Genomic DNA, 26026 nt, shown 5'->3' on the forward strand with positions numbered 1-26026 from the left:
CGGACTCCAGGGAAGAGCCCAGGTGACACCAGCGGGCTCCTAGTTGTCCCGACACATCTTTTCACCGCTCACCCTCCCACCCAGCTTCTCCAGCAACAGAGGTGAGCCTCCTCCCACCACCCCACCCCAGGAACCCTGGGCGACGCTGGAGGAGCGGCTGTCCTCAGCTGGACAAAGAGCTCGGGGCAGAAGGCCCTGTTCCTCTGCCCACTCCTTCCAGACCTGCGGCAGAGGAGGGGGTGGAGGTTGTTGAGGGCGGGGACTCTGGGGGCTGTTGAGACATGGCAGCCTGGCCCCACTGGATGCCCACTACTTGGGGGGGGGGCCCCGCAGGGGCTTTAATGGGGGAGTCCTGCCCCGAGGGCATACATTTGCTTATTGAGTGGGAAAGAGATCCTCTTCCACACAGAAAGAGAAATAGCACCTGCCTTTAGCCCTGCCACTTCCTCCCTGCTCCCTCTCCTTCCTGCCAAGGACACGGTCACCACCAACAGGCCTCATCCTTGTTTACCTCTGCGACCCTCCCTAGGAGGGCGAGGACACCTGGCTCTTCTGGAGGCTTCTTTCGGACATCTCCCCGCTGGAGAACCTGCTCTCCAGAGCTTCCAGGAACGGGGATGGAGGCCTTCTGGGGGGTCCCCTCCAGCTGACTGTGGAAGGCCCAGCATCATCCAGCCTCACACTCTCCTGGTGGTGGCCCCTCGGAACGTTCTGGGATGCTGTCTGTGCAGAGCAGTAAACTAAGTTCCAGGGATGAAACAGAGATTCGGGCCAGCATTTAAAATCATCACAAGTAAACTGCAACTCTGCGGGCTTGGCAGACCGTGTGAGGTAGCCCTGGGCTGGAGGGACCAGCTCCTCTGTCCTCCTGGGTCTCCGACCTTCCAAGGAGAACATCAAGTCACACCAGGTGAGGCATCTGCAAGACGCAGGAGCCTCAGCCCTTCGGGGCCTTTGGGGGCTAGTCTCCAGGAACCAGGCCGTGCACTGCTGGGATAAGGTCCTTGGCTTGGATCACGTCCAGCCTGGTCCCACCCCAGAACCAGAACCTGGCTCTGAGAGGCCACGTGGGGATGGGGTGGTGTGTGCTCAGGCCGCTGTCTCCGTGTCTTCCCGTGAACAGGTGCCTCCTCAGGCCCGCAGCATCTGGGGCTCCACTGCCAGGTGAAGTCCCAGCTGCCAGGCCACCTCGGGGAGGGGACATGGGAGGTGAAGCTGTCACCAAACGCCACCTGCCAAGCCCGGAGCCACAGGCCGCATGGGGGCCATGCTGGAGGCCCATGTGTCCTGCCCAGGCCCAGCTAACAGGATGGATGGCTTCCTCCTCCCTCACTGAGCGTCCCACGGGGACAGTCTTTTGGTCAGAGAGACAGCCAGTGTGTGCAGCTCCTGTGACAGGGCCATGGGCACCAGGCTCTAGATAGACTCAGAACCACAGATGAGGTGGGTCCTCGCAGGGGAACGGTAGCAGCTCCAGGCGGCTTGCCCTCTGCTGTCAGCCTGAAGCCAGCACCACCTCCTGCCACGTGGGCACCTATGAACCGCAGCTAAACCTGCTCATCTCCAGCTCTAACCAAGGGCCCTGAGGAACCAAAGGGGGTCAGCACAGCCCCTCCCCTGCAGGCACTGGCCCGACTCAGACCTCCTGCCCGACCCAGACCTCCTACCCAGAACCTCGGGCCACGCTCTCTTTTCTGCCCAATGCCCACACAGAGCCAGAGGCTCCAGGAAGCAGCTGCCTTGTTTAGTGCTGACCCACCCACTGCCACTGCTGAGGGCAGCCTGTGCCCTGGGGATTCACCAGGAGGGAGGCACCACACCCCCGTGGTCAGCACACCAAGGAGTGCACAGGGGCCAGGATATTGGGCCTCTCCCAGCCCCTGCACTGCAAATGCACTTGGGGAGGTCAACACATCTCAATGACTTAGGCCTGGAGGCTGCAGACCCTCCTGGCACCGGGCTGTGGGCCTCGGGGTCACCCTGACAAGCAGGACACTTTGCTGGCCCCACTCTGAAGGGCAGTCTCGTACCCCCTGGTCTCTCCACACACCTGCTCAAGGGGTTTCAGTGGGTGACCAAGACAGGGTAATATGGACAAAAATAAAGCTGGCTGAAAAAGCACAAAGGGTGCACTCTTCAAACGCACAGGCACACTGCGGACACCACTCCTGAAGGGCGGTGCCCGGGGTCCTATCAACTTCAGGAGAGCGACTTAAGAAATACACTCTGCATTTCCTTTAGAAACTTTTATTGCGCATAAAATGGCCCATTCCCCTTTGTAGGTCAGTTGTTTCCACCTCTAAAAGTTGTTTTCTGTAAACTCCACTTTCTGCCCTACTGAAAAAAATCCTGCTCTTTGAAAAGATTGGGAATAGCCTCTCATCACCGGTCAGGGCAGCTGGAGAATGGCTCCTGGGGCGAAGGCCAGAAGACACCGTGTGAGCAGGCTGGGCCCTTGGCCTTGGCCTGGGATCGCTCACACCCAGCGCTGCAGCGGGAGACTTCCTGCAGCCCTGCCCACATGGGGGTGCGACAGGAGCCATGCGTTCCCAGAGCTGGAAACCGCAGCAGCCTGTCAGCAGGCACTACAACCTGCTCACTAGTGGTTATGAAATGGAGCGTTCAGAAAAAGTGCTCTACTGGAGCCTGAAGGCGCAGCGCCGCGGAAGGGAGCTGGGGAGTGTTTCTGAGCTTCTCTGCAGCTCTGGGCCTTCCCCATGTTGGCAGGCACGGTGCGCTTCCGCGGGGCGGTGCCACGTCCCTTCTGGCTACTTCATAAACACGTCCTTGTCCTGGGCGGGCAGGGGCTCACGGGACGGGCCTGGCAGTCACGGTGCACCGGGTGGCGGGTGGGAAGGGCTGGCAAAGGCCACACAGGCGATGAATCCTGCCCCAAGCCCAGCTTTATCGAAGGCTGGGGTTTAAAGATGGAATCTAAGAGAACACCCTCTGCTCCTGTTAAGAAAGGAGAACAGAAATAGAGGCTCTGCTTCAACAAGCAGGAAGTGAGGGTCTGAGCCATGAGCCCCCTGGATTCCAGGGGGTGACAGATGACAGCTTTGGGACAGACTCAAGAAGAAGACAGTTCTCTGCTCCTTTGCAGTGAGAATGAATGTGTTCAAGTTGAGGCACGATGTGGTTCCCCAAGGACGTTCCGAGGCTGGTGTGGATACCCCTCATCCTGCCCTTGCAGCCTCCCTTTCCAGCATGTCCTGCTCCACCAGGTGGGCTGGAGGGCCTCAGGACAGGCCCGGCACCGACCAAGCTCCTCTGCAGAAGGACACGGCCGCCGCAGATTCTGACCGCTCTGGGAGCTTGACACGGTCAGCCTCTGGCTGAACCGTGGCCCGAGCTGGCTCCATGGTGCTTCTCATTCTGTGCCTCCCCACGAAGAGGCGTTGAGCGGGGGGCTGGGCAGAGGCTGCCGTGTGTGTTTGTGTGTGTGTCTGTGTGTGTGTGTCTGTCTGGTGACTCCCCGACCAGCGTCCCATCTGTGTGTTGTCACCGCAGCTCCAGCTGCTGGGTCCGGGCCTCACCAAGCAGGGTCCCTCACGCTGGTGCCGTGGCCTAAACCGTCTTCAGTCAGTGTGGGAGATGAGACCTTGGCTCCAAAACGGGGAAAAACACAGGTCCTATGGACCCGGGATTTCAACAGGGAGGATTCCGAGCGGTACCTGGCCAGCAGCCTGGCCTCCAGCAGCTCAAGTATATCCTTGATGAGTGAGCGGTGCAGACACAGACCCCTGGGGCCAGGCACAGGGGACGGGAGCAGCGCACTGGGGCCCACACGGGGTCTCTCTGACAGGAAGGCTCCGGTCAGCCCCAGGAAGAAGGGGGTGATGAATGGAGGGCAGCGCGATCAGCTGGGACTCAGCTCCACGCCCCGATCCGGGTGCCGGGGCATCAGGATCCCAGTAAAGATACAAAAGTGAAGCTGCTTCAAGTATAAAAAAATAAGTTAATTGACAAAGAGGGTCCCCAGAGGCTGCATCTCCCAGGCTGTCAGCCTCGTTTGGTGCAAGCACAGGAACCAGGCGTAGAGGACGCCTCCCACCTGCTGTGAGGCGTCCATGACAAGGCCAGCCTGCTGGCAGGGCCAGAACTCGGGGCCCCGCCCGACCCCAAAGTCAGTATTTTCCAGTGTTGTGAATTAAAAGCAAATGCAGCAGCCGCAGGGCACGGCCAGGAGGCCTGGGGTGTGGGCTGGGCTTCTCGTCCACTTCTGCATGGTGCCAGGGGAGCGTGGTCACTGTGTCCTCCCAGCACCTTCCCTGGGCACGCCCCCACAGTCTCGCGCTCTGGAGTGGGCGGGCAGGGGGCTTCCTCCAAGGAGGCTGAGCCGCTGGACAACCAGCTCCACCCAGGGCTCCCCACAGCTCAGATGCCTGAACCCTTCTCAGAGCCATGTGGACCAGAGTGCAAACTCCCCGGAGGCGCCAGGCCCTCTCAGACCTGGGGTCCAGGAGGGGGATCTGGGCAGTGCGCAGACCGGCCAGGGCTGGGCGGGCGCTCACGACCAGTGCAGGCTGAAGCCCTTGGACAGCATGGCGGCCTCCAGGTCCTTGTCCTCCTCCTTCTCCCGCAGCCGCTGCTCCTCCAGCAGGGCCACCAGGGCGTCTCTCTGCTCCACCACCTCCAGCATCTCGTTCAGGATCCTCTTCTCCTCCGCCAGCTCCTCCTCCGTCTTCAGGTGGTCTGGGTAGAACCACACCGGTGAGTCCTCCGCAAGGCGGAGGCAGGGGGCCTGCCCCAACTGCCCCCAAGCCCGCCCCACACTGCCTACCTTCCACCGCCATCCGCTCGCGGAGCTCCTGCTGCAGCCGGCTCTGCCGGTCCTCCAGCTCTAGCTCCCGAGCACTGGGGGTTTGGGGGGGAAGGAAAACCAGGAGCTGACTGGTGGGGGTGGCACAGCCCTCATCCCCCACACTAGGAGGGGCTGTGCCCCTACAGCAGGCCCTGGGCCCACGCCCCCCTCCACCCCGGCCCGGGAACTCACAAGATCATCAGCTCCGACTCGTAGCGCACCATAGCATTCTTCTCCTGCACCAGCTTGAACCACTCCTGCATCAGCTTGGGGTCGTCCTTCTTGCCCATGCCTGCCGAGAGAGGGCGTGTCGGGCCCGTGCTGCTGTCTCCCACCAAGGACTGTCACACGGGGACAAAGGTGGAGGGCTGCCTGCCGCGCCCAGGTCAGGCCCAGGGTGCCTGGGGCCACAAGGGCACCACGCTCCCCTGAGGGCAGCCTGCGCCTTCCTCTGTCCCCCTTGGCCGGCCCTCACCCCCCAGCGGCTCGCCTGGACCCTCCTGCTGGACCGCTTGTTTTCTCTGAGGGAGGTTCTCAGTGCTCTGCCCTCCTTTTCTCTCCTTTCCATTCATTTCACGTGTATTTGGGACTTGCTGGGTCCTAGGTCTCCCAGGTCCTGGGTCCTAGGAGACCAGTCTAATGAAGAGGCAGATGGCAGACGGGAAGCACACTCAGCCTTGCTTTCTGGGGCAGAGTGAGGGGCCAGCATTTCGCTGTGGCCACTGACCCGAGGCTGCCTCATTTCTGACATCCTGACCGGGGAGGTGCCTCTCTCAACCTTGTGGCCCCTCAGGCTCCTGACAAGTGCTCCCCACACCCCCTGCATGGCAGCACAGCCCCAGGAGGCGTGGGGGTGGGGGTCTCTCCCAGGGCAGGGAGACTACAGGTTCCCAGCTCTGATCCAAGGCCAGCCTCAGCTTCTGGGGCCGTGGCCGCTCACACTCAGCTGTCTGCACCCCCTCGGCCAACACCTGTCTCCACCAGCAGTGGCCTGACCCCCTCTGGGCTCAGCTGCGGCAGGGGGAGGGAAGGAAGAGCCTTCCGAGGAGCCACACCACGGAGGGGACACCAGGAAGCCGACAGCCATGGTGGGTCCCACCCCGGTGCAGAAACCAGACTGTGGTGGCTCTTGGCTGTTTTCGGATTACAAGCCACCCGCAGTCTCAGGGAAGCTGGGGGCTGTCTTTCTAGGGAACTACATGAGCACAGCCGGTACCTCTGCCACGGATACCATGTGCTCACGGGCCCTGAAGTCTGCTCACAGCTGAGCTAAGAGGTCTCTCTGAGCTTTGGGGGCATGGGTCAGAAGTTCTCTCCCAGGAAGATCAAACCCCGGGACCCGGCCTCCCACCCCATGCGAGGGCAGGGCACGTCTGCACTGCGCTGTCCTGGGCCCTGGCCGCTGTGCAGCACGAGCTAAGTGCTGGGTCAGCTCTCCCTGCCCGCCCAGCAACTCGACTCTTTGGCTTTGAAAGCAGCCCCGTCCAGCTGTGCCGTTCCTTCCTGAGCAGCTCTGCATGGGGCACCTACGGGACGTGGAGGGGGGGTCTTGGGGCGCCAGGACGCCTCCCTCACTGCTCGAGCCAGCTCCAGAAGGATGGCCGAGATGGACGTGGCTGGTGGCGGTCAGCGGGGAGCGAGCACCAGGGAGGGAAGAGGAAGGTTAGCGGGTTAGCAGGAGCCACACTCCCCGGCCCCGCCCGCATGCGGTCAACGACAATCACCACCACAACGGACTGCAAACCAGACAGTTAACACACACACTCAGCAAGACACAGGGAAAGAAGTCTGCCTTCAGTGCTTGTCTGGAAAGAACGGGGCATCTGTGTAGACCAGTCTTATAAGGACAGTATTCCTCGACTCCACCAGCACAAATCACTGCCCAAGGGGCGGGGGCTCCTTGCCCGTGTCCCAGGATGTGAGGCGGAAGGGCCTGACCACGAGCGGTGGCCTGGAACTGCGGTCACTGCAGCCTGAGCGGCCCGAGGGCTGGACCTGCTCCCTGGCTTCACCCCACTCCCCAGTCCCCCCGAGACAGTCGAAGGGATACTGTACCTTGTGAGGAACTGCCACATACTCAGGGGTTTGTAACGGGGCTACCAGGTGTCAGAGGAAGAAGAGAAAGAGCTGGGCTTCGGGTCCCTGCTTGACTAGTGTCGCTACGCCCCTGAGAGGCCGCGGGGAGGAGGTGGGGGTTACGTTACCTTCCTGGACACAGCAAGGGCAGAAGGAGAGAGGTCTACGCCGTGGAGTCCCGCCACTGGGCTCAACTTCAAAAAGGGCCAAACAAGGAGGAGGAGGAGACGAGACGGACAGAGAGGAGGAGGCATTCCGAAGTGGGGAGGGACAGGGAGAAGGTGAAGTGGACAAAAAGCATAAAAGTGAGAAAGGAACAACAGGAGGAAAGGAAAAAAAATACAAGAAATGGAAAAGCAGAAGCAAGGGAAACACAATCTACAAATGAGTTCAGTCCTTCCTTCGTCCAGCACAGAAACTGGTCAGGAGCGGCCCTGGGCCCGGGCAGGCGGGCACTCTGTCCTCCTCAGGTCCTTGCTTGGGGGGCTGGGAAGCTAGGAATGACCACAGGGTGCCTTTGAGGCTTGGGGACCCTCCTTGAAAACACCCAATGTGCCAGCAGGCCTGCCTGAGTGAGAGTTCTCAAGATCACCATGTGGGAAAATCTAAGTGCTGGGGTTCTCCTGGTGTTGAACCCACGGAGGCAGCGCCCAGACTCTGATGGGCCCATAGGGCCGACACCCGCTCTGCTCTGACCCTGAGCAAGGACTTGTCGGCCCAATGAGTTCCCCAGAGGCGGCCGCGTCTGTATGAATCACCACCCCGCCTCTGGCCGTGGAGAGTGCTGACCACCCCTCTTCTGCCCCTTCTCCTCCTCCAAGGGTCAACACCACAGCGGGCACACTGCTACACTATGGACAAGTCCAAAACTCACAGAGACAAAGCTGGGGCATCGTGGACGGGGTGACTGAGAGCAGACAGCGTGCAGGGGACGTGGCTAGACTCGGGGCCTGGGGCTCTCAAGGGAGGGGAACTGCTCAGCAAGGGACCATCACAGAACCACAGGCACACGCAGGAGCCACAGCCCCAGGGGTGGAGAGCAGGGGCTGGCTGTTAGAGACAGCCCTGTATAGGTGAGCACGAGGGCCAAGCAGACACGTGCTGACCGACAGGCCCTTCACCTTACAGCGGGGTGCATGCAGGTGCTGTGTGACCTCTACAGGCTTTTGTGCATAAACCTGGTATCAGGCGAAACTTCAGGACTAAAGCAGACAGAGGCCGTGTGAGTGTGTGTGTGGTGGGTGTGCAGAGGCTGTATGTGGCTGTGGTGGGTGTGCAGAGGCCGTGTGTGTATGTGTGGTGGGTGTGGACAGACGCCATGTGTGTGTGGGGGGTGGGTGTGCAGAGGCCGTGTGTGGGTGTGCAGAGGCCGTGTGTGGGTGTGATGGGTGTGGACAGAGGCCATGTGTGTGTGTGTGTGGTGGGTGTGGACAGAGGCCGTGTGTGGGTGTGGTGGGTGTGCAGAGGCCGTGTGTGTGTGTGGTGGGTGTAGACAGAGGCCGTGTGTGTGTGTGGTGGGTGTGGACAGAGGCCATGTGTGTGTGTGGACAGAGGCTGTGTGTAGGTATGGTGGGTGTGCAGAGGTTGTGTGTGTGTGGTGGGTGTGGACAGAGGCCGTGTGTGGGTGTGGTGCGTGTGCAGAGGCTGTGTGTGTGTGTGGTGGGTGTAGACAGAGGCCGTGTGTGTGTTGACAGAGGCCATGTGTGTGTGTGTGTGTGGTGGGTGTGGACAGAGGCCATGTGTGTGTGTGTGTGTGTGTGTGGTGGGTGTGGACAGAGGCCGTGTGTGGGTGTGGTGGGTGTAGACAAAGGCCATGTGTGTGTGTGGACAGAGGCTGTGTGTAGGTATGGTGGGTGTGCAGAGGTTGTGTGTGTGTGGTGGGTGTGGACAGAGGCCGTGTGTGTGTATGGTGGGTGTGGACAGAGGCTATGTGTGGGTGTGGTAGGTGTGCAGAGGCTGTGTGTGTGTGTGGTGGGTGTGCAGAGGCTGTGTGTGTATATGGTGGATGTGTGCAGAGGCTGTGTGTGTCTGTGTGTGCGGGTGCAGAGGCCATGTGTGTGGTGGGTATGTCAGAAGCTGTGTGTGTGTGCAGTGGCTCTGTGTGTGTATTGTATGTATGTGTGCAGAGGCCATGTGTGTGGTGGGTGTGTGTGTGCAGAGGCTGTGTTTGTGTGGTGGGTATGTGCAGAGGCTCTGTGTGTGTGTAAAGGCTGTGTGTATGTGGTGGGTATGTGCAGAGGCTATATGTGTGTGGTGGGTGTGTCAAAGGCTGTGTGTGTGTGGTGTGTGTGTGCAGAGGCTGTGTTTGTGTGGTGGGTGTGTGCAGAGGCTATATGTGTGTGGTGGGTGTGTAAAGGCTGTGTGTGTGTGGTGGGTGTGTGCAGAGGTTGTGTGTGTGTGGTGGGTGTGTAAAGGCTGTGTGTGTGCAGAGGTTGTGTGTGTGGTGGGTATGTCAGAGGCTGTGTGTGTGTGCAGTGGCTCTGTGTGTGTATTGTATGTATGTGTGCAGAGGCCATGTGTGTGGTGGGTGTGTGTGTGCAGAGGCTGTGTTTGTGTGGTGGGTATGTGCAGAGGCTCTGTGTGTGTGTAAAGGCTGTGTGTATGTGGTGGGTATGTGCAGAGGCTATATGTGTGTGGTGGGTGTGTCAAAGGCTGTGTGTGTGTGGTGTGTGTGTGCAGAGGCTGTGTTTGTGTGGTGGGTGTGTGCAGAGGCTATATGTGTGTGGTGGGTGTGTAAAGGCTGTGTGTGTGTGGTGGGTGTGTGCAGAGGTTGTGTGTGTGTGGTGGGTGTGTAAAGGCTGTGTGTGTGCAGAGGTTGTGTGTGTGGTGGGTATGTCAGAGGCTGTGTGTGTGTGCAGTGGCTCTGTGTGTGTGTTGTGTGTGTATGTGTGCAGAGGCCATGTGTGTGGTGTGTGTGTGTGTGCAGAGGCTGTTTGTGTGGTGGGTACGTGCAGAGGCTGTGTGTGTGTGTAAAGGCCGTGTGTGTGTGTAGGGTGTGTGCAGAGGCTATATGTGTGTGGTGGGTGTGTAAAGGCTGTGTGTGTGTGGTGGGTGTGTGCAGAGGCTGTGTGTGTGGTGGGTGTGTGCAGAGGCTGTGTGTGTGTGGTGGGTGTGTAAAGGCTGTGTGTGTGCGGTGGGTGTGTGCAGAGGCTATATGTGTGTGGTGGGTGTGTAAAGGCTGTGTGTGTGGTGGGTGTGTAAAGCCTGTGTGTGTGTGGTGGGTGTGCAGAGGCTGTACGTGTGGTGTGTGTGCAACAGTCACAGTGACCCAGTGTTCTGGACAGATGTGGCCATGACCAGCTGGTCACTGAGCCAAGCAAGAAGCTCCTTTCTTACAAACACCCTCGGCTTACACTCGTCTACCTCCAGCCTTCTCTGTCTCAAGATTGGTGCTCAGACACCTGCACACACCCTCAAACGATAGGGTCCCCACCTCTGCTGCCCCCTGGGACAGATGTTACACACAAACAGGCTGTGGAGACAGTGGAACAGCATCTGTGCTCATCAGCAAGGTCAGGGACCCAACACAGTCACACGCATCCAAACAAGGAAGCCTGTGCCTGCAGGTGCAGCGAGACCGCGCTTCCCCTTCCAGACATCATGGAACACAGCTTTAGACCCTTTTATGCAGAGCACGTCTCAGACACCCTTCTGTACACAAGAAGACAGGGTAAGACCACAGAACAGGACCCAGGACAGAAATCTGGAGGGGCTCCCCGGTGACAATGGGCAGTGCAGACACGAAAGGGCCAGAGCCCCGAAGAGTGGGCTGTGACGCTCTTCCTTACCATTCCTGAGTGCGCTGCTGTTTGCACAGTGTATACTTTATAATCAGAAAACCAACCAATAAATACTGTTTTAAGAAGAAGACAAACCAACCAAACAAGGTGAGTTTCCACCCCAGACCTGAACCTGATGTGAGTGTGCAAGGGAGGCACAGAGGTGCAGTTTGGAGCTAACCTCGCCTCGTCTGGAGATGTGAGAGACACAGACGTGGTTCACCCGCAGGAGGCACAGAGTGATCGACCCTCTCACAGCAAACAGAAGTCGCTTACGTTAGTCTCGTCAGGGACGTGCTCCTGTTTGCGCATCACTTGCAGACCCCAGTCACCACCCCGAGCGCCCACAGCCTGCGGCCCTAAGGGTGTGACAGTCGCCAGCACCCTCCCTCCCCGACAACGGGGCAGGCCACCAGTCAAGAGTTTGAAAAGCTGCAACTTATCATCATGCAGCCAGGTACATCCCATGGATTCCAGAGGGCTGTGTGCACTGAGCATGAGTGTGTCAGAAATCAAAACACAGGCACATGGGTGGCCTCATCGAGCCCCAGCACTGGCCCCAGCGGCTGCCTGGACAGTATCGGCAGCTCTGCCATCCAAGGAGGGCCTCGAGGCTCGGGGTCAACCGTGGACACCCTGGCCAGGATCTGCCTCGCTCCCCTACCCAGTGCAGAGGGCCTTCCTTCGGGAAGCAAACCCGACAAAGGGAGGCAGCCCAAGGACAGGGCGGGCGCCAGGCCTGGAAGGGTCACCACGCCGCCCCTCCCCGTCGAATGGAGAGGCCCAGAGAGGGTGAGTGGCAGGGCTGGGGACACAAAGCAGCCTGAAGCCAGTCTCATCTCCCCGCTCAGGGTCGCTCTGACACGACCTTGCCTCTTTCGTGACCTGGGGCCGGCAGGACCCCGCGGGCTGTGGACAGCGGGCAGTCACGGCCTGTCTGGTGGCAATTCCTCGCCTCCGCTCATTCTTTCTATGCTTCCATCTCTCCCATTTCCTCATACAGGTATTGTCCGAAGCACTGCACCCTCCCTCCCAACACGCAGCCTCACTCCAGGGACCCTCAGGGTAGCTAGAACGCTGTGGCTGGTTTGCAAGCCGCATGGTGGCGTGCTGCATCTGACGGGATAGAAGGTTCTCCCTGACAGGCCTGCCTACAAGCACAGAGCTGGGGAGATGCCTTATTGGGAAGTTCAGTATGAGGCAAACCTCTAGACTGGGGGGAAATGAAGAGGGAAAAGCCCATGAAAACTGAGCTCTAACAAACACACACAGGCTGGGACATGCCCACACACACATGTGCACATACGCACACAGACTGAGACACCCACATGTACACGCACACACACAGGCTGGGACATGCGCACGCACACACATGTGCACACATGCACACAGACTGAGACACCCATGTGTACACACACACACACACAGGAATGCTGGGCAATCTCGAGGACTGAAATTTCCTAAAAGCAGAACCAAGCCAGGCTCATGCTCAGACGGAACAGATCAGCCAACAATCTGCCAGCATCAACTCAGGGGGGCGGACCACACAGGAAGGCTCAGAGCAGGGTGGGCAGGTGGGGGGCTTCCCCACCTCCCATCACAAGCCATGGCAAAAAATGAAGACCCCCTCCCCAGTCCCTTGTGCCATTTCTAAACCGTTCATGCTCTTTCCATTTCCCCTGGAGATATACAAATCAAGAGGTGAAGTCTGGAAACCGGAAATATTTCTAATTCAAAGTTCTCCGGAAGAGATGCAGTCTTCTCCAAGACGTCCAAGTCTCCACCCCGGTCTAGAGCAACAAGACTGGGGGCTGGGCAATGGGTCCTCTGCAATCACAAGGTGCAGCTCTGTGAAGGAGTCTTGGTACTCTCTGGCTCAAAAGGAGACTTTCAACAGGTCTGGAGCCTTTAAAAGTCAGCTGAGAGCCACTCTAAGACCCCAGGGGGGCATGACAGTGCGACAGGCAGGGGCTGGGCAGGGACTTCAGCCTGGACTTCTCCCTCTCACCTCGCAGGAAGCACAATTGGTGCTGGGTTCCTGCGGCCCTTTGGGGATGCAACCTGGTGGGCTATAGTCCACATGGCCACAAAGAGTTGGCTACAGCTGAGCAACTGCAGTAGACAAGTGATCAGGCTCTACATCTCAGGCTCCAGATTTCAAGAGGGTAAAATTCCACCAAATAATGAGATTGCCAAGTGCTCCGCGGAGGAGACATCAGCAGGAACTGAAATGGGAGCTGCCTCTGACATCTACCTTCTCCTCCCAGACTTGTGGGTGGCAGCAGCCGCCACGCGAGGATGGAGCCCCTAGAGCCACAGCGGGCTGATGGGTGAGGACCCCAGTCAGGCAGCAGGGGTTTATAATTCAGAGATACAGAGCTCCTCTTTCTATATCTTTCACTCTCCCCTGGAACTTGCTGGAATTCTAAATCCAGAAGGCTGGAAGCTGGAATCCAGGGACACAGAAATGGAAATAGCCAGCATCTTATCACTCAAGCATCAGGAGTGGAGGGAACAGAACTGGCCACACGAGGTCATCAGTGTGGCTGCCGTTCTCAAGCTGGAAGGGGAGGCTGAATGCAATTTCAAAGAAATAGGTTTGACAGTCCTTCCCAGGAGACTTTGAATTAAACAAAACAATTGAGATTCATTTGGAATCGACACAGACGTTCCCAAAGGTGTCAGGAGGCAGAAAGTGAGCCCAGGACATTAGTCAGGGTGGGATCTGTTAGTTGGGGTGTAAGCATGAGCCCTTTTACAGCACCAATGGCTATGGGGTGGCAGCACCTGGACACTGGAAGCTCAAGCCCTGGAGGGCCATGTAGAGGGTGGACCCGGACACCCGGGGCCAGAGGGAAGGCCAGGACACCCACCCCAAGGAGGCCAGAAGCCTCCTTCCTGGTGTAGCCTCTCTAAGACCAGGGCTCTATCTTCAGTTGCAATTACAATCATGCTTGGTTTTTAAATGAATGGGCGAGGAAGAGACTCTCTTAGAAGAATGGAATTATGGTAAAAAAAAAAATGAGAGAGAAAGATCTTGCCCGCTCTTCCGTTCTTAGACCACTTTCAGGCACGGAGCCTGCCTGGGCGACAGAGGTCTGACCGCCTGACCAGGATGAAGGACTCCAAGAAAGGGCTGGGCCTGGGAGCCCCGGGGGTAGCCCCTGGCGCAGCTCTTGACGCAAGGGCAGCCGTCCAGGAGAGTCACCACCCAGGTCTAGAGGCGACACTCCTGCCTGGGTGCTTCTCCGGTCCAACACGAATGGTGAGCCTTGTACGGCAAGACACCCACAGACTGGACTCCTCTGAGGCAGTGGTTCTACTGTAGAAGTGGCCTGGGAAGTGGCTAAAGCAGGTGACCAGGCCTCACCTCCAGGGTCCCTGACTCAGAAGGTCAGGGATGACGGTGGGAGGAGGGGTGAGACTCTGCAGTTCTAACAGGCCCAGGCTGGAGGCTCAGAGGCTGCAGGGACCACACACATGGGACCAGCCTCGACTTCTCCTGAGTTTGGTGAAAAGAGGACACAGTAATCCCAGGACAGAGTGGCAGTGGGGGGCATTCTCAGACGCCTCCCCAGGGTACCTGGACCTTTCAGGTCAGCATGAACATGCACTGACGGAGGCTATGGGCGTCGTGCGGGAGGTGTGAGGGAGGGGGCTTGGAGAGGTAGTGGTGGAGCATGTGCGTGCTTGCCTGAGCGTGTGTGTGCACGCACACGTGTTGCTACCATCAAACGACCCAACGGTGTCTGGGGCTGCGATGCAGATCGGATCAGAGGGTGATGCTGCGGCTGGTGAACCTCTAAATTTACAGAGAATTAAAATACCCCAACAGCAAGGGTTGTCTCAGGTCTCTCCCAGCACGCACATATGGGCGAGGCTGAGTCAGCACACTGCTCCGTTTGAGCTGGAAAAGGGCCTGTGCTTTACCATCCGGTTATGGTTATCAGGCTGACTTCTTGCTGTTTGTGAGCGGGGGCGGGGGCGGGGGCATCAGCAGGGTTAGTTCTGTGACAGGTCTGCATACATACCACCCAGATGCAAGTCGATGAGGTCAGTGTAATAAGACTCTCCCCAATAGTCTACAACAAGGAATCGGGGAAGCGTTATTGGATCAGGTAACCCTCTGGCCCCCCAGTCCCTGGCAGTCAAGGGCGTGAAGCATAAGAAACACCCAGGGAGGCAGCAGAAAGCATGCGTTTCCCCCAGGCACCCCCACAAACATGCTTCAGCCACAGGCCTCCTGGTGCCAGGGGTGGTCCCAAACACCAAGGCGGGAGGTGGGCGGATGGAGGCGGGCAGTGTGTAGCCAACCAGCGGCTGAGACAGGGCCTTGGCTCTGCTGGAGATCCTGCTGGGATTCAACCTCATCTAATTCAGACTTAGAAAATGTGAGGGGCAGGTGAAAGGCTATGGACTTCCCTAGTTTTGCAGTTGATTAGAAGCCCCAGACTAAGAGGCTGAAGGCCAGACATGAACGCCTAAACAGGCTGTGTTAGCCCTCAGCTCGCCTCTCCACACTGACCCCAAGCGGAGCAGAACCACATCTGCTTAATGGGTCTGAGTGAAGGAGGCCCTGTGGTCCTCAAGGTCACCAGGCCCCCAGAGAGCAGAAAACAGTGGCACCTCGCTCCTCAGCTGCCCGCCAGCTCTCCTGTTCGTCACAGCGCAGCGAGGGTGACCCCAGGACCATGACAAATGCAAGTGAAGTCAGCTGCAGCTCACCGCCCTTTCCTCCTCATCTCACAACCCAACAGCTGGTCCCAGCAGCCTCCAGTTCCACACAAGGGCTCCCCCTGGGGGACATAGACACCAGAATGCTGAACGAGGCTGTCCCAGTAGGTTCCAAAAACAAAGAGGGCTTCCCAGCTGCTCCAGACCACACACCTCAGGAATCTCCGTCTTCTCTGAGGCTCTGACCCTAGACTTGCTATCTGGATGCACGTGAGCCTTCTCTGGAGGGCAGCTCGGCCACCACTGACACCTCAGAGAACCCATGGACTGAGACTGAATGGCCGGTTCAGGAAAGGAGCTGCCGGTGCTGCTCAGCCCACAAGGCCTCCTCAAGGGCTCGGCCACCAGCAAGCACACCAGCAAAAGGGACACGAAGCCCAAGAGAAGATGATGTTGCCAGGTGGGAACACAACCCAGGAAGTGAGGTGCTTGAAATGAAGAAAGCAAAATTCCGGTTTCCTGTGTCCAGCTACTCCATCCTGTTTCCGAAATGCATTGTGGGAATTTCCCAACAGAGGTACCACTGCCTGTGTATGAATCGGAGACGCACATTTGGACAGAAGTGCTGGAAAGTCTTACTCAGTGGACTCTGGATCAGAACTCTGGTTTTCACCCTGCTCTCTGGAATGCCCGGGCTCTGCAGGTGGTGTTCTGGGCTCTCCCAATACCTGACTCACAACTACTTCTAATTCAGCAATAAATTTCAATAGGACATACCACGTTCCAATCTGCGATCCACCAGCTTGTGACCCATGGAAGCCCATCACCACATTGGCCCATGCTGTCAGGTCAACTTGCTTCTTCTGTGGGGCCCCAGGACCACCAGGCTTCCTCGGCCCTGTGTGTGTGAGCGTCCGTCCAGCCTGTCAGGACACTTCATTCATCGACCTAAGTCCTAGCCTGTGAGCAGTCTCACGCAGGGAACTCACCTCTCAAAGCATCCTACCAGCTGACCCTCCTGGCGCAGGGTGACCCTCCAGGCGCAGGCTGACCCTCCTGGCGCAGAGTGAACCTCCTGGCGCAGGGTGACCCTCCAGGCGCAAGCTGACCCTGCAGGTGTAGGCTGACCCTCCAGGAGCAGGGTGACCCTCCAGGTGTAGGCTGACCCTCCAGGAGCAGGGTGACCCTCCAGGCGCAGGCTGGCCCTCCGGGTGACACGACACACAGTATAGCTGGCTCTTGGTTCACTGCACGTTTGGGAGCATATATCTGAGGTCTGTTCTTCATCAGGAACCTAAACTGCAGTTGGATCCATAGCGATTCTGCTGCCCCAGCAGCTCCGACTTTAAGCTTCAGACTCCTAGACCGTTCTCACCGAGCACATGCTGAATTCCCGTGGCTGTACATGACCTGCTTTCATTTATAGTCACCACCTCTGCTAATCACCACCTCTGCTAATCACCACCTCTGCACACCAGGGTGCCCACCCTGCAACCAGGGCTGGACTGGACACTGGGGTTCCTAGCCTTGCCGTTCTCTACCACAACCTGCGTTTTCCAATCTGTGTTCATTCACATTTAAGAGTAACTTTTTTTCTTTTTCACTTTAAACTTGAAACCATAATTTATCTTGTAAAAAAGGGGTTCTGCTGCTGATAAAACAGCTTGAAAACCACTGCTGACACAGATGAAATTCTGGTTGTATATGTTTGCAAAGAGGTAATTATCTAAACAACTAGAAAGAGGAATTTCAGCAAAATCCCAGACCCATCTCCAGTGGGCCCTTTCCTCTGGCCCCTTGGCAGGCAGCAGCCTGGTAAGCAAATGCCGAGGGGCCGTCAAGGACACACCACGGGTGGCCAGCAGGGCCACGAGTGCCGTGGGGGACATCCGCTAGGACGAGGCCCCTTTGAGGGACCACTTTCTGCCATGGCAGGCAGGATCCGAGGGCCTGGCACCCTCAGCCAGCAGAGACAGCAGCAAGGGCAGGGCAGCGGGTCCCCATTCACACCAGGTACAGGACAGCTCCCTCCAGGCGGTCAAGGCTTGACTGAGGAGGCCGGGTCACGGCATGCAGCGTGGGGGTCACTGCCTGTGCACCTGAGCCCCCACTCGGGTGCACTCCTGGACACAGGGTCCAGTTTTCACTCTGGTGGCACAGAGTCCAGGATCAGGCAAGACCAAGAAGTTACAGCTCATCTTTCTGCCTCATCCCCTCTTCACCTGAAGGTCACCCTGTGTCGACTGCTGGCTGTATTCCGTGCAGGAAGGCCCTGAACAGGACACTTCCTTTGCGCCTGCCTGGCTCCATACTGAGCACCGGGCCTCCAGAACCCCAGAGACGCATCCTGACGCCAGATGCTCGCTCGGAGGCCAGCCGTTGGTCAGTCTTCCAGCAAGATCAGAGGCAGCGATGGCTGTACTGGTAGCCACCTCTTCCTGCTGCTTCTTTGGTCTATCCTCAGCCCACCTGCCCGGAGACTCACTCCACCCAACCCTGGAGCACAACCACGACAGCACTTGTCTTCACTGCAGGCTGCATGAGCCCTTCTGACCCTCGTTGCAGTGCTCTCCACAAAAGGGTGGAGGCTCCAGCCTCGGGGACGCTGGGGAATGCAGGGGAGAGTCCCTCAAGTGGGGGTGGGGTTGCAGTGGGGCCGGTCCAAGGGTTCAAGGTCCTGAACCAAGAGGCCACCCTGGGCACCGGGTGCCTCCTTGCTTTCTCTGCAGGCTCTGAGGAGAGTGGTTTGACCGCACAGGCCCCGTGGTCTGCCCCAGCACACAGCCCTCACAGGCTCCTCCCAGGCTCTGCTCTGCTCAGCTCTGCCCCAAGTAACCGCCTCTAGGACAGAGCCTGGTCCACCCTGGGGCGTCTGTGATGCCACCCTCAGCAGGGCCTGTGGGGTTTGGGGGCTGCACATGCAGTTCTGTGATGGTCCCTTGTGCACAGCCTGCCCTGCTCCCAGCCACTGTCTTCTTGGGGAGATGATGGGGGGGAGAGAGAAGGGGAAGCCCAGGGCATCACCAGCAGACATGGGGGACGAGGGCAGGGCGAGCCCTGAGACGGGGGGTGGGGGCCAGGCTCGGGGAGCCCAGACGCATAGGCCTTCCTCCTTTGCTTCACAGGAAGCCCCAGGTCCCAGTGACGAGGGGACCAGAGAATCCTGCTGGAGACCCACTGACTCCGCGCGAGGGTGGGAGCTAGCCTCCCGTGGGGGGTGGGATGGGGCTCTCCTGAGGACCCTGTCCTCTAGGCCCAGCGGTACCTGCTTCCCCGCGCAGCGCCTTCTCCACGGCGACGCCCCGCTCCTCCAGCTGCCGCTGCTTTTCCTCCACCTGCTCCAGCTGCCGCTGGATGATCTGCGGGCAGCACAGAGAGTGTGAGGGGGAGGACTCACACCACTGTGGGGAGGACAGTGTGGGGGGGTAGGACACACACCACTGTGGGGAGGACAGTGTGGGGGGGGAGGACACACCACTGTGGGGAGGACAGTGTGTGGGGGGAGGACACACACCACTGTGGGGAGGACAGTGTGCGGGGGGAGGACACACACCACTGTGGGGAGGACAGTGTGGGGGGGGAGGACACACACCACTGTGGGGAGGGCAGTGTGGGGGGGGAGGACACACACCACTGTGGGGAGGACAGTGTGGGGGGAGGACACACACCACTGTGGGGAGGACAGTGTGTGGGGGGGAGGACACTGGGGGGGAGGACACACACCACTGTGGGGAGGACAGTGTGGGGGGAGGGGAGGACAGTGTGAGGGGGGGAGGACAGTGTGGGGGGGGAGGACACACACCACTGTGGGGAGGACAGTGTGGGGAGGGAGGACACACACCACTGTGGGGAGGACACTGGGAGGGGGGGAGGACTCACACCACTGTGGGGAGGACAGTGTGGGGGGGGGGGTGGACACTGTGAGGGGGAGGGAGGACACACACCACTGTGGGGAGGACAGTGTGGGGGGGGAGGACACACACCACTGTGGGGAGGACAGTGTGGGGGGGGAAGACACACACCACTGTGGGGAGGACAGTGTGGGGGGGGAGGACACTGGGGGGGGGGGACACACATCACTGTGGGGAGGACAGTGTGGGGGGGAGGGAGGACACACACCACTGTGGGGAGGACAGTGTGGGGGGGGAGGACACTGGGAGGGGGGGAGGACACACACCACTGTGGGGAGGACAGTGTGGGGGGGGAGGACACACACCACTGTGGGGAGGACAGTGGGGGGGGGGAGGACACACACCACTGTGGGGAGGACAGTGTGGGGGGGAGGACACTGGGGGGGGGAGGACACACATCACTGTGGGGAGGACAGTGTGGGGGGGAGGGAGGACACACACCACTGTGGGGAGGACAGTGTGGGGGGGGAGGACACTGGGGGGGGGGAGGACACACACCACTGTGGGGAGGGCAGTGTGGGGGGAGGACACACACCACTGTGGGGAGGACAGTGTGGGGGGGAGGACACACACCACTGTGGGGAGGACAGTGTGGGGGGAGGGGAGGACAGTGTGGGGGGGAGGACACACACCACTGTGGGGAGGACAGTGTGGGGGGAGGGGAGGACAGTGTGAGGGGGGAGGACACACACCACTGTGGGGAGGACAGTGTGGGGGGAGGGGTGGACACACACCACTGTGGGGAGGACAGTGTGAGGGGGGGAGGACACACACCACTGTGGGGAGGACAGTGTGAGGGGGGGAGGACACACACCACTGTGGGGAGGACAGTGTGAGGGGGGGAGGACACACACCACTGTGGGGAGGACAGTGTGGGGGGAGGGGTGGACGCTGGGAGGGGGAGGGAGGACACACACCACTGTGGGGAGGACAGTGTGAGGGGGGGAGGACACACACCACTGTGGGGAGGACAGTGTGGGGGGAGGGGTGGACGCTGGGAGGGGGAGGGAGGACACACACCACTGTGGGGAGGACAGTGTGGGGGGAGGGGTGGACACTGGGAGGGGGGGTGGACAGTGTGGGGGGAGGGGAGGACACTGTGAGGGGGAGGGGTGGACAGTGTGGGGGGTAGGGGAGGACATGGCAGGAGGGGGAAGGGAGGACACGGGGAGGGGGAGGGGAGGACACACTGCATGTGGGGGGGGTGGACACTGTGAGGGGGTAGGGGTGGACGCAGTGTGAGAGGGAGGGGAGGACAGTGAGGGGGGAGGGGAGGACACAGGGGAGGGGGAGGGGAGGACACTGCATGTGATGGGGAGGGGTGGACACTGTGAGGGGGTAAGGGGTGGACACAGTGTGAGAGGGAGGGGAGGACAGTGAGGGGGGAGGGAGGACACACTGTCCACGTGAGGGGGAGGGGTGGACGCAGCATGAGAGGGCCGAAGGGGAGGACACACAGAGTGAGGGAAGAGGGCAGGGGAGGGGAGGGGAGGAAGCAGGGGGTGAACTCTCAGGCAGCCAGGACGCTGAGATCTGGGCGGGTGTCCGGGGCACACAGAGAGGCTGAGAATGCCCCAACAGGCTTCCTAACAGTCTGGAAAACCTGCTTCTATAAGATTAAAAAATACCCAGCACAGACTTGCAGTTGCCAAGGCAGTGGGGAGTAAAGAGGGAAGGACTGGGAATTTGGAGTAAGAGGTGCAAACTATTATATATAGGATGGATATAACAAGAGCCTACTGTACAGACACGGAACTGTAGCCAATCTTCTGGATAAACCCTCATGGAAAAGATTTAAAAAAAAAAAAAGAATGTCCATGTGTGTGTAACTGAGTCACTCTGCTGTGCAGTGGAAATTGGCAGAACGCTGTAAATCAACTACACCTCAGTTAGGGCTTCCAAGGGGGCACTACTGGTGAAGAACGTGCTTGCCAGTGCAAGAGCCATAATGAGACACAGGTTTGATCACTGGGTCAGGAAGATCCCCTGAGGGAGGGTATGGCAATCCACTCCAGTACTCTTGCCTGGAGAATCCCACGGACAGAAGAATCTGGCTACAGGCCATAGGGTCGAAAAGAGTGAGACAAGACTGAAGCAACTTAGCACACAAGCATACTTCAATTAAAGAAAAAACACCAGCAACCACGTAGCTGGACCAGCCACACTGCGAGGAACAAGGTTTCTGGGGGATACTGGACCCCTGGGAGGACCTTGTACCCAGAAGCCACAGTCTGTTGTTATTTAGTTGCTAAGTCGCGTCTGAATCTTTGTGATCCTATGGACTATAGTAGCCAGACTCCTCTGTCCATAGGATTTTCCAGGCAATTCTGGAGTGGGCTGCCATTTCCTTTTCCAGGGGATCTTCCCAGCCTAGGAATTGAACTCGTGTCTTGTGCGTGGGCAGACAGACTCTTTACCACTGAGCCACCAGGGAATAATTTACATTAGAAAGTTATTTTTTGTTAAAAGGAAAAAACAAACATCGGAAGGCCTGGGCCTGAGAACAGTGCCAACCTGTAAACCCAGCTGCGTCAGAGGCCAGCTGGTCACAGAGGTTGGACTGGCTGGTGGTTATTCCAGAGCTGGGAAACTGGGAGACTCCAAGCTGGGCATCTCCCTTTCCACCAACAGCTGCCCCCAAGTGAGGCTTCTGCAGCTGCATCGAGCCAGAGGCGCAGGCCAGGGGACAGTGGCTCCGCTCCGCCTCCTCTCCTGCCCTTGTGTGGATGCGGACAGCAGGCTGGGAGGCTGTGCTGCCCTCACCTGGGCGCGGTGTAGCCGTTTCAGCTCCTCCTGCTTGGCCTGCCTCCGAGCTGCCTTCTGCACACGCCGGGTCAGCTTGGCGTTCAGCTCCTCCTCTGTGTAAGTTCTCGGCTGGAGAGGACAAGAGGGTTTCCTTGGTCAGTGGCTGGCTGGGTCGGTGTGCACAGATGCCCAGCCCTCGTCCCTGCAGGAGCCCCACGGGGCAGGGATGGAGGCCGGCTGCACACTGACTGCTGGGCAGTTAGGACGTGGGACAGCCTTTACTGTGGAGACCACCATCCTAGTTTCCCACATAATGACATCTGCTTTCTTAAGACTCTGGAGGTAAACATGGTCACATGTTGTCCCCAAGCCTCTGGCTTGTAGGGGAAATGCAAAGAAGGAAAAAGAAAAGCCAGGAAAAAGTAAATTACTTTTCTGTTTGGAATCAAAAGCCCCTTTCTTCGGATGAACACTACTTCCGAAGCTCCTGGAGGAAGTCTTGCCTGAAGTAAACAGGTCCTTCTATTCGAATGAAGCTACACTAACTGATGCAGCTGGAAAAAGGGCACGGGGAACTGGACGGACTAGGGGGTCTACGCACCAAGAGGAGGGGGGACGTGCTCCGGCAGGGCAACAGTTGCTCCTGCAAAGGTGTGCCTCGCAGGCACAGTGAGTGCGGGTGCAGGGGGTGACCACTGGGCTGGCTGGGGTCCAGGAGGGGGCGCTGAACAAGGGACAGAGTCACGGCCACGGCCCGCCCACCTCTTTTCTGGACTTCTGGGAGGTCCGCTCAAGGACGTCATCGCTGGAGAGGTCCGAGTCCTCCGAGCAGCTCAGCTGGCGCCGGGTCCGCAGCTCTGGGGGCAGGGCCGAGCAGATGGTGACCAGTGGGCCCACCCCCCGGCGGCCAGGGTGGGGAGTAAGGTGTGGTTCTCCCCAGTTTGGTTCCGTCCCCGCACCCGGAGCCACAGGCCTGGATGCTGACACGTACCCAGGCAGGAACCCACATGCACCAACAGGCCGTGTCCAGCTGCAGCACCTTCCCTAGGGGGCACATCCACCCTGTGGCCCCTGCCCAGCCATTGACTTGTTTTGGAACGTCCTCAGTTTAGCTGCCTCCTCCCTGGAAACCCCAGGGGAGGCAGGGTGGCATAGGCAGAGGGTCTTCAGAGGGAACCGTGGGGACAGGAGAGCCTGCACCCCAAGCTGTGCCCGAGGCGGGGGTGGGGCTGCATGCACTACCAAACCTGCTCTTGAGATGGGAGATGCCCTGGGCTTGCCGGCGTCCACTGTGGTCCCGCTGGAAGGGGTGCTGGGGCAGGACCGGCCATCGCTCTTCTTTTTCTTGTCCTTCCTGTACCCAGAGAAGACGGACTTCCACAGAGACCTGGGCTTGGCAGCCGCTTCCTCCAGAGTGCCAGGGCTGGGCCTCTCCAGCGGCCGGCCCTCGCCTTTGGGCTTCTTCTCTTTCTTGCTTCTCCGAGGAGAGAAGAGGGACGACCTCTTCTTGCTCTTCCCGCTGGAACCCTCTGATGAGGTGACCGAGCCGTCCGGACCCCCTGAGTCCGAGGGAGGGGATAGCACCTCCTCACTCGTGGCTTCGTGCCTCGGGGCAAGCTCCTCGGGGCCCTTGGAGGGCACGGCAGCAGCTCTGCGGGGTGCAGGGGTCCTGGGGGCTGCAGCTGCTATGTCCATCTCCTTCATCCTGCTCAGCTGCCGGGCCATGGCGTCCCTCAGTGCCTGGCTCCGCACCGACTTCTCCCGGGCCCGCATGCGCTCAGCCGCCAGCTCCTTGGCCTCAGCCGAGACCAGCGGCAGCCCCCGCTTCTGCAGTGGGACCCCACTCTCCAGCCCCCGGCCATTCTCCGGAGCCAAGGGCTGCTTGCGGTGGGGCCAGTGGGAGGGGGGTGTGAAGAAGGTCTCCTGCAGACTTGAGTCCTCTGTGCGGTCGTCACATGTGTTGTCATCATACGTGTCCTCCACGTCGTCCGCAAAAGGGATCTCATCCACGCTCTCCACGAAAGACTTCCGCGCCTCCTCCTGAGGGGGCTGGGCGGGCTCCCGTGGGGGCCTCACACCGACAGCCGGGGGTGGGGGCGCCGAGGCCACAGGCTGCCCTGCCAGGGCTGGCTTCCTGTGAAGGGTAGCGGGCTCCTCATCAGGTGGCGGGGGCGGCGGGCTAGAAGGGGGCGTGAGCATGGTGGAGTCAGAGGTGTTGAAGCTCTGGCTGCCCGGCGTCCTGGTGCGGGAGGAACTGCCCTGCAGGCCCAGCCCCGAGCTGCTGGACAGGTCTCTGTGCTCCTCCCGGGGGCCCTTTGGCTCCCTGTCGGGTGGGGACACAGGGGTGGGCGGGCAGGGCTGGGGCCCCTCGGCCGAGGGCAGCCCCAGCTTCCTGGGGACAGGCGGGGGTTTTAGGAGCCGGAGCCCCTCGCTCTGGGGGCCCTTCTCTGCTGGATAGGCCTTCAGGGGTGGGGACTGGAAGGCGGGCTCAGACCCCGGGCTCCGGCGCACAGGCGTGAGCCCCAGGCTGCGGCGGATCTCGGCACTCTTCATCCAGAACTCGGCCACCAGGTCGCTGCGTTTCAGGGCCTCGTCCCCAGGGAGGGGGCTACCCAGTGTGTCCTTGGTGACCCCTTGGTTCTTCACGGGGAGGGGGGTCAGAGGGGTGGAGGTTCTGGCCGGCACGGGCTGGGAGCGAATGGGGGACAAGGTGGGGGACGGCACAGTGGCCTCAGGGGACGGCTGAGGCTGGGAGCAGATGGGCAGTTGGGTAGGCGGAGACTGGCGCTGGGGGCTGGCAGGTGAGGGCGGCGTCCTGGCTTCAGGCTGCGATCGGATGGGAGGGTGAGCTTCGGGCTCCGCTGGCGGGGTCGAGGGCTCCAGCACAGGGCTCTCGGTGGGTGACCCTACCCCAGCGGCCACAGCGGCAAGGGGGGGACAGGCGCTCTGTGGGAAAGCAAGGTGACAGGAGGCACTCAGAAGGCAGGGCTGTGACAGGCGTGCTCTCCCACCGAGGGCCTGAGCTTCCTGAAACAGCCTCTCCACCCTCGGGGCCACAGTCGAGGGCCAGCAGGACACGCCCTCTTCCGCCCAGTTCGGCTCCAGAGCCCCTAACCCAAGGCACACGGGCAGCTTCCAGGTTGGGTTCATCCCAAGTGCACCTTGCTCTTCGGGCCCTGAAATGACACCAGCCAAAAGACACCACGACCCACCCCAGCCTGCCAGGGTCTCTGAGGTGAGGTGGGAAACAGCGTCAGTTACACTCTGCCTCCAGGCACTCGTTCTGACCACGCCTGGGCTCATCTCAAGGGAAATCACCCAAGTCACCTGGCTCCTCAGGACCCAAAGAGCAAATCAAGTAGCCCCCGGGCTCCAGCTCTGGTCTCCCTGCAGACGTCTCCCCTAAAGCCTGCTCCGCAGGAATCAGTGTGGCTATCTATTTAGGGAGCGCCTTGTACTGTGTGGTGTGAACACCCCTGGTAACCCAGACACGCATTTTTAATTCAGAAAAGCATAGTCATTTGAACATAACACTGAGAAGAAACAAGTCTGTTACTCAAACCAGTGATTCCACAAATCCTGCTGTTTCAGCATGCGTTGGGACCAGGACACAGTGGGCCAGATGGGGCCGGAGCCCCAGCCACTCCTGCTTCCAACAGCCCCGTAAGCACCGGAGGCAGTGGGTTGAACCCTTACCTGTGCCCCGGGGCTGCGGGCTGGAGAGGACAGGCCCGTGGGCTCCTCGGGGGACCGGGTGGGGCTGGAGACTCGGGAGGGACCTGAAAAAACAAGAGGCAGGATTTGCAAGAGGAACCACCCTATCTGGCTGGATGGGGAGCCCATGGGAAGGGGCTGCACACAGACCTCTCTCTGGGTGCCCTGCTGAGGCCAGCGGTGGCTCCTCCTCGCCGTCAGACACCCTCAGCTCCAGCTCTGCTCCCACCACCGGCCGGTGCAGCTCCGTGTCAGCCTCGGATGGGATGTCGTCCGACCAGTGCTGATCTGGCCGAGGGAAGTAGCAGCACAGCCCCCCAGTG

General features: G+C 59.8%; 1 protein-coding gene across 15 annotated transcripts in view; it reads right to left on the minus strand.

Moving 5' to 3' along the window:
• Nucleotides 1–2231: 2231 nt before the first annotated feature.
• MICAL3 (microtubule associated monooxygenase, calponin and LIM domain containing 3) overlaps nt 2232–26026 on the minus strand; it is a 146936-nt gene continuing 123141 nt past the window's right edge. For 11 of the 15 annotated variants that reach the window (XM_069581604.1, XM_069581597.1, XM_069581603.1 and 8 more), the window contains 10 exons: nt 25854–25991; nt 25686–25768; nt 23237–24935; nt 22752–22846; nt 22008–22118; nt 18599–18692; nt 7009–7074; nt 4997–5096; nt 4784–4857; nt 2232–4695 (listed from right to left, as the gene is read on the minus strand). In XM_069581604.1, the coding sequence (XP_069437705.1) occupies nt 4511–4695; nt 4784–4857; nt 4997–5096; nt 7009–7074; nt 18599–18692; nt 22008–22118; nt 22752–22846; nt 23237–24935; nt 25686–25768; nt 25854–25991 (2645 nt within the window). In that variant the 3' untranslated portion in view covers nt 2232–4510. Of the gene's footprint in view, nt 4696–4783; nt 4858–4996; nt 5097–7008; nt 7075–14690; nt 14742–18598; nt 18693–22007; nt 22119–22751; nt 22847–23236; nt 24936–25685; nt 25769–25853; nt 25992–26026 lie in introns of all 15 variants that reach the window. The other 4 variants (XM_069581605.1, XM_069581602.1, XM_069581594.1 and 1 more) reach the window with 2 other exon arrangements.

Source organism: Ovis canadensis, chromosome 3 (assembly GCF_042477335.2).
Source record: "Ovis canadensis isolate MfBH-ARS-UI-01 breed Bighorn chromosome 3, ARS-UI_OviCan_v2, whole genome shotgun sequence".
NCBI lineage: Eukaryota > Metazoa > Chordata > Mammalia > Artiodactyla > Bovidae > Ovis > Ovis canadensis.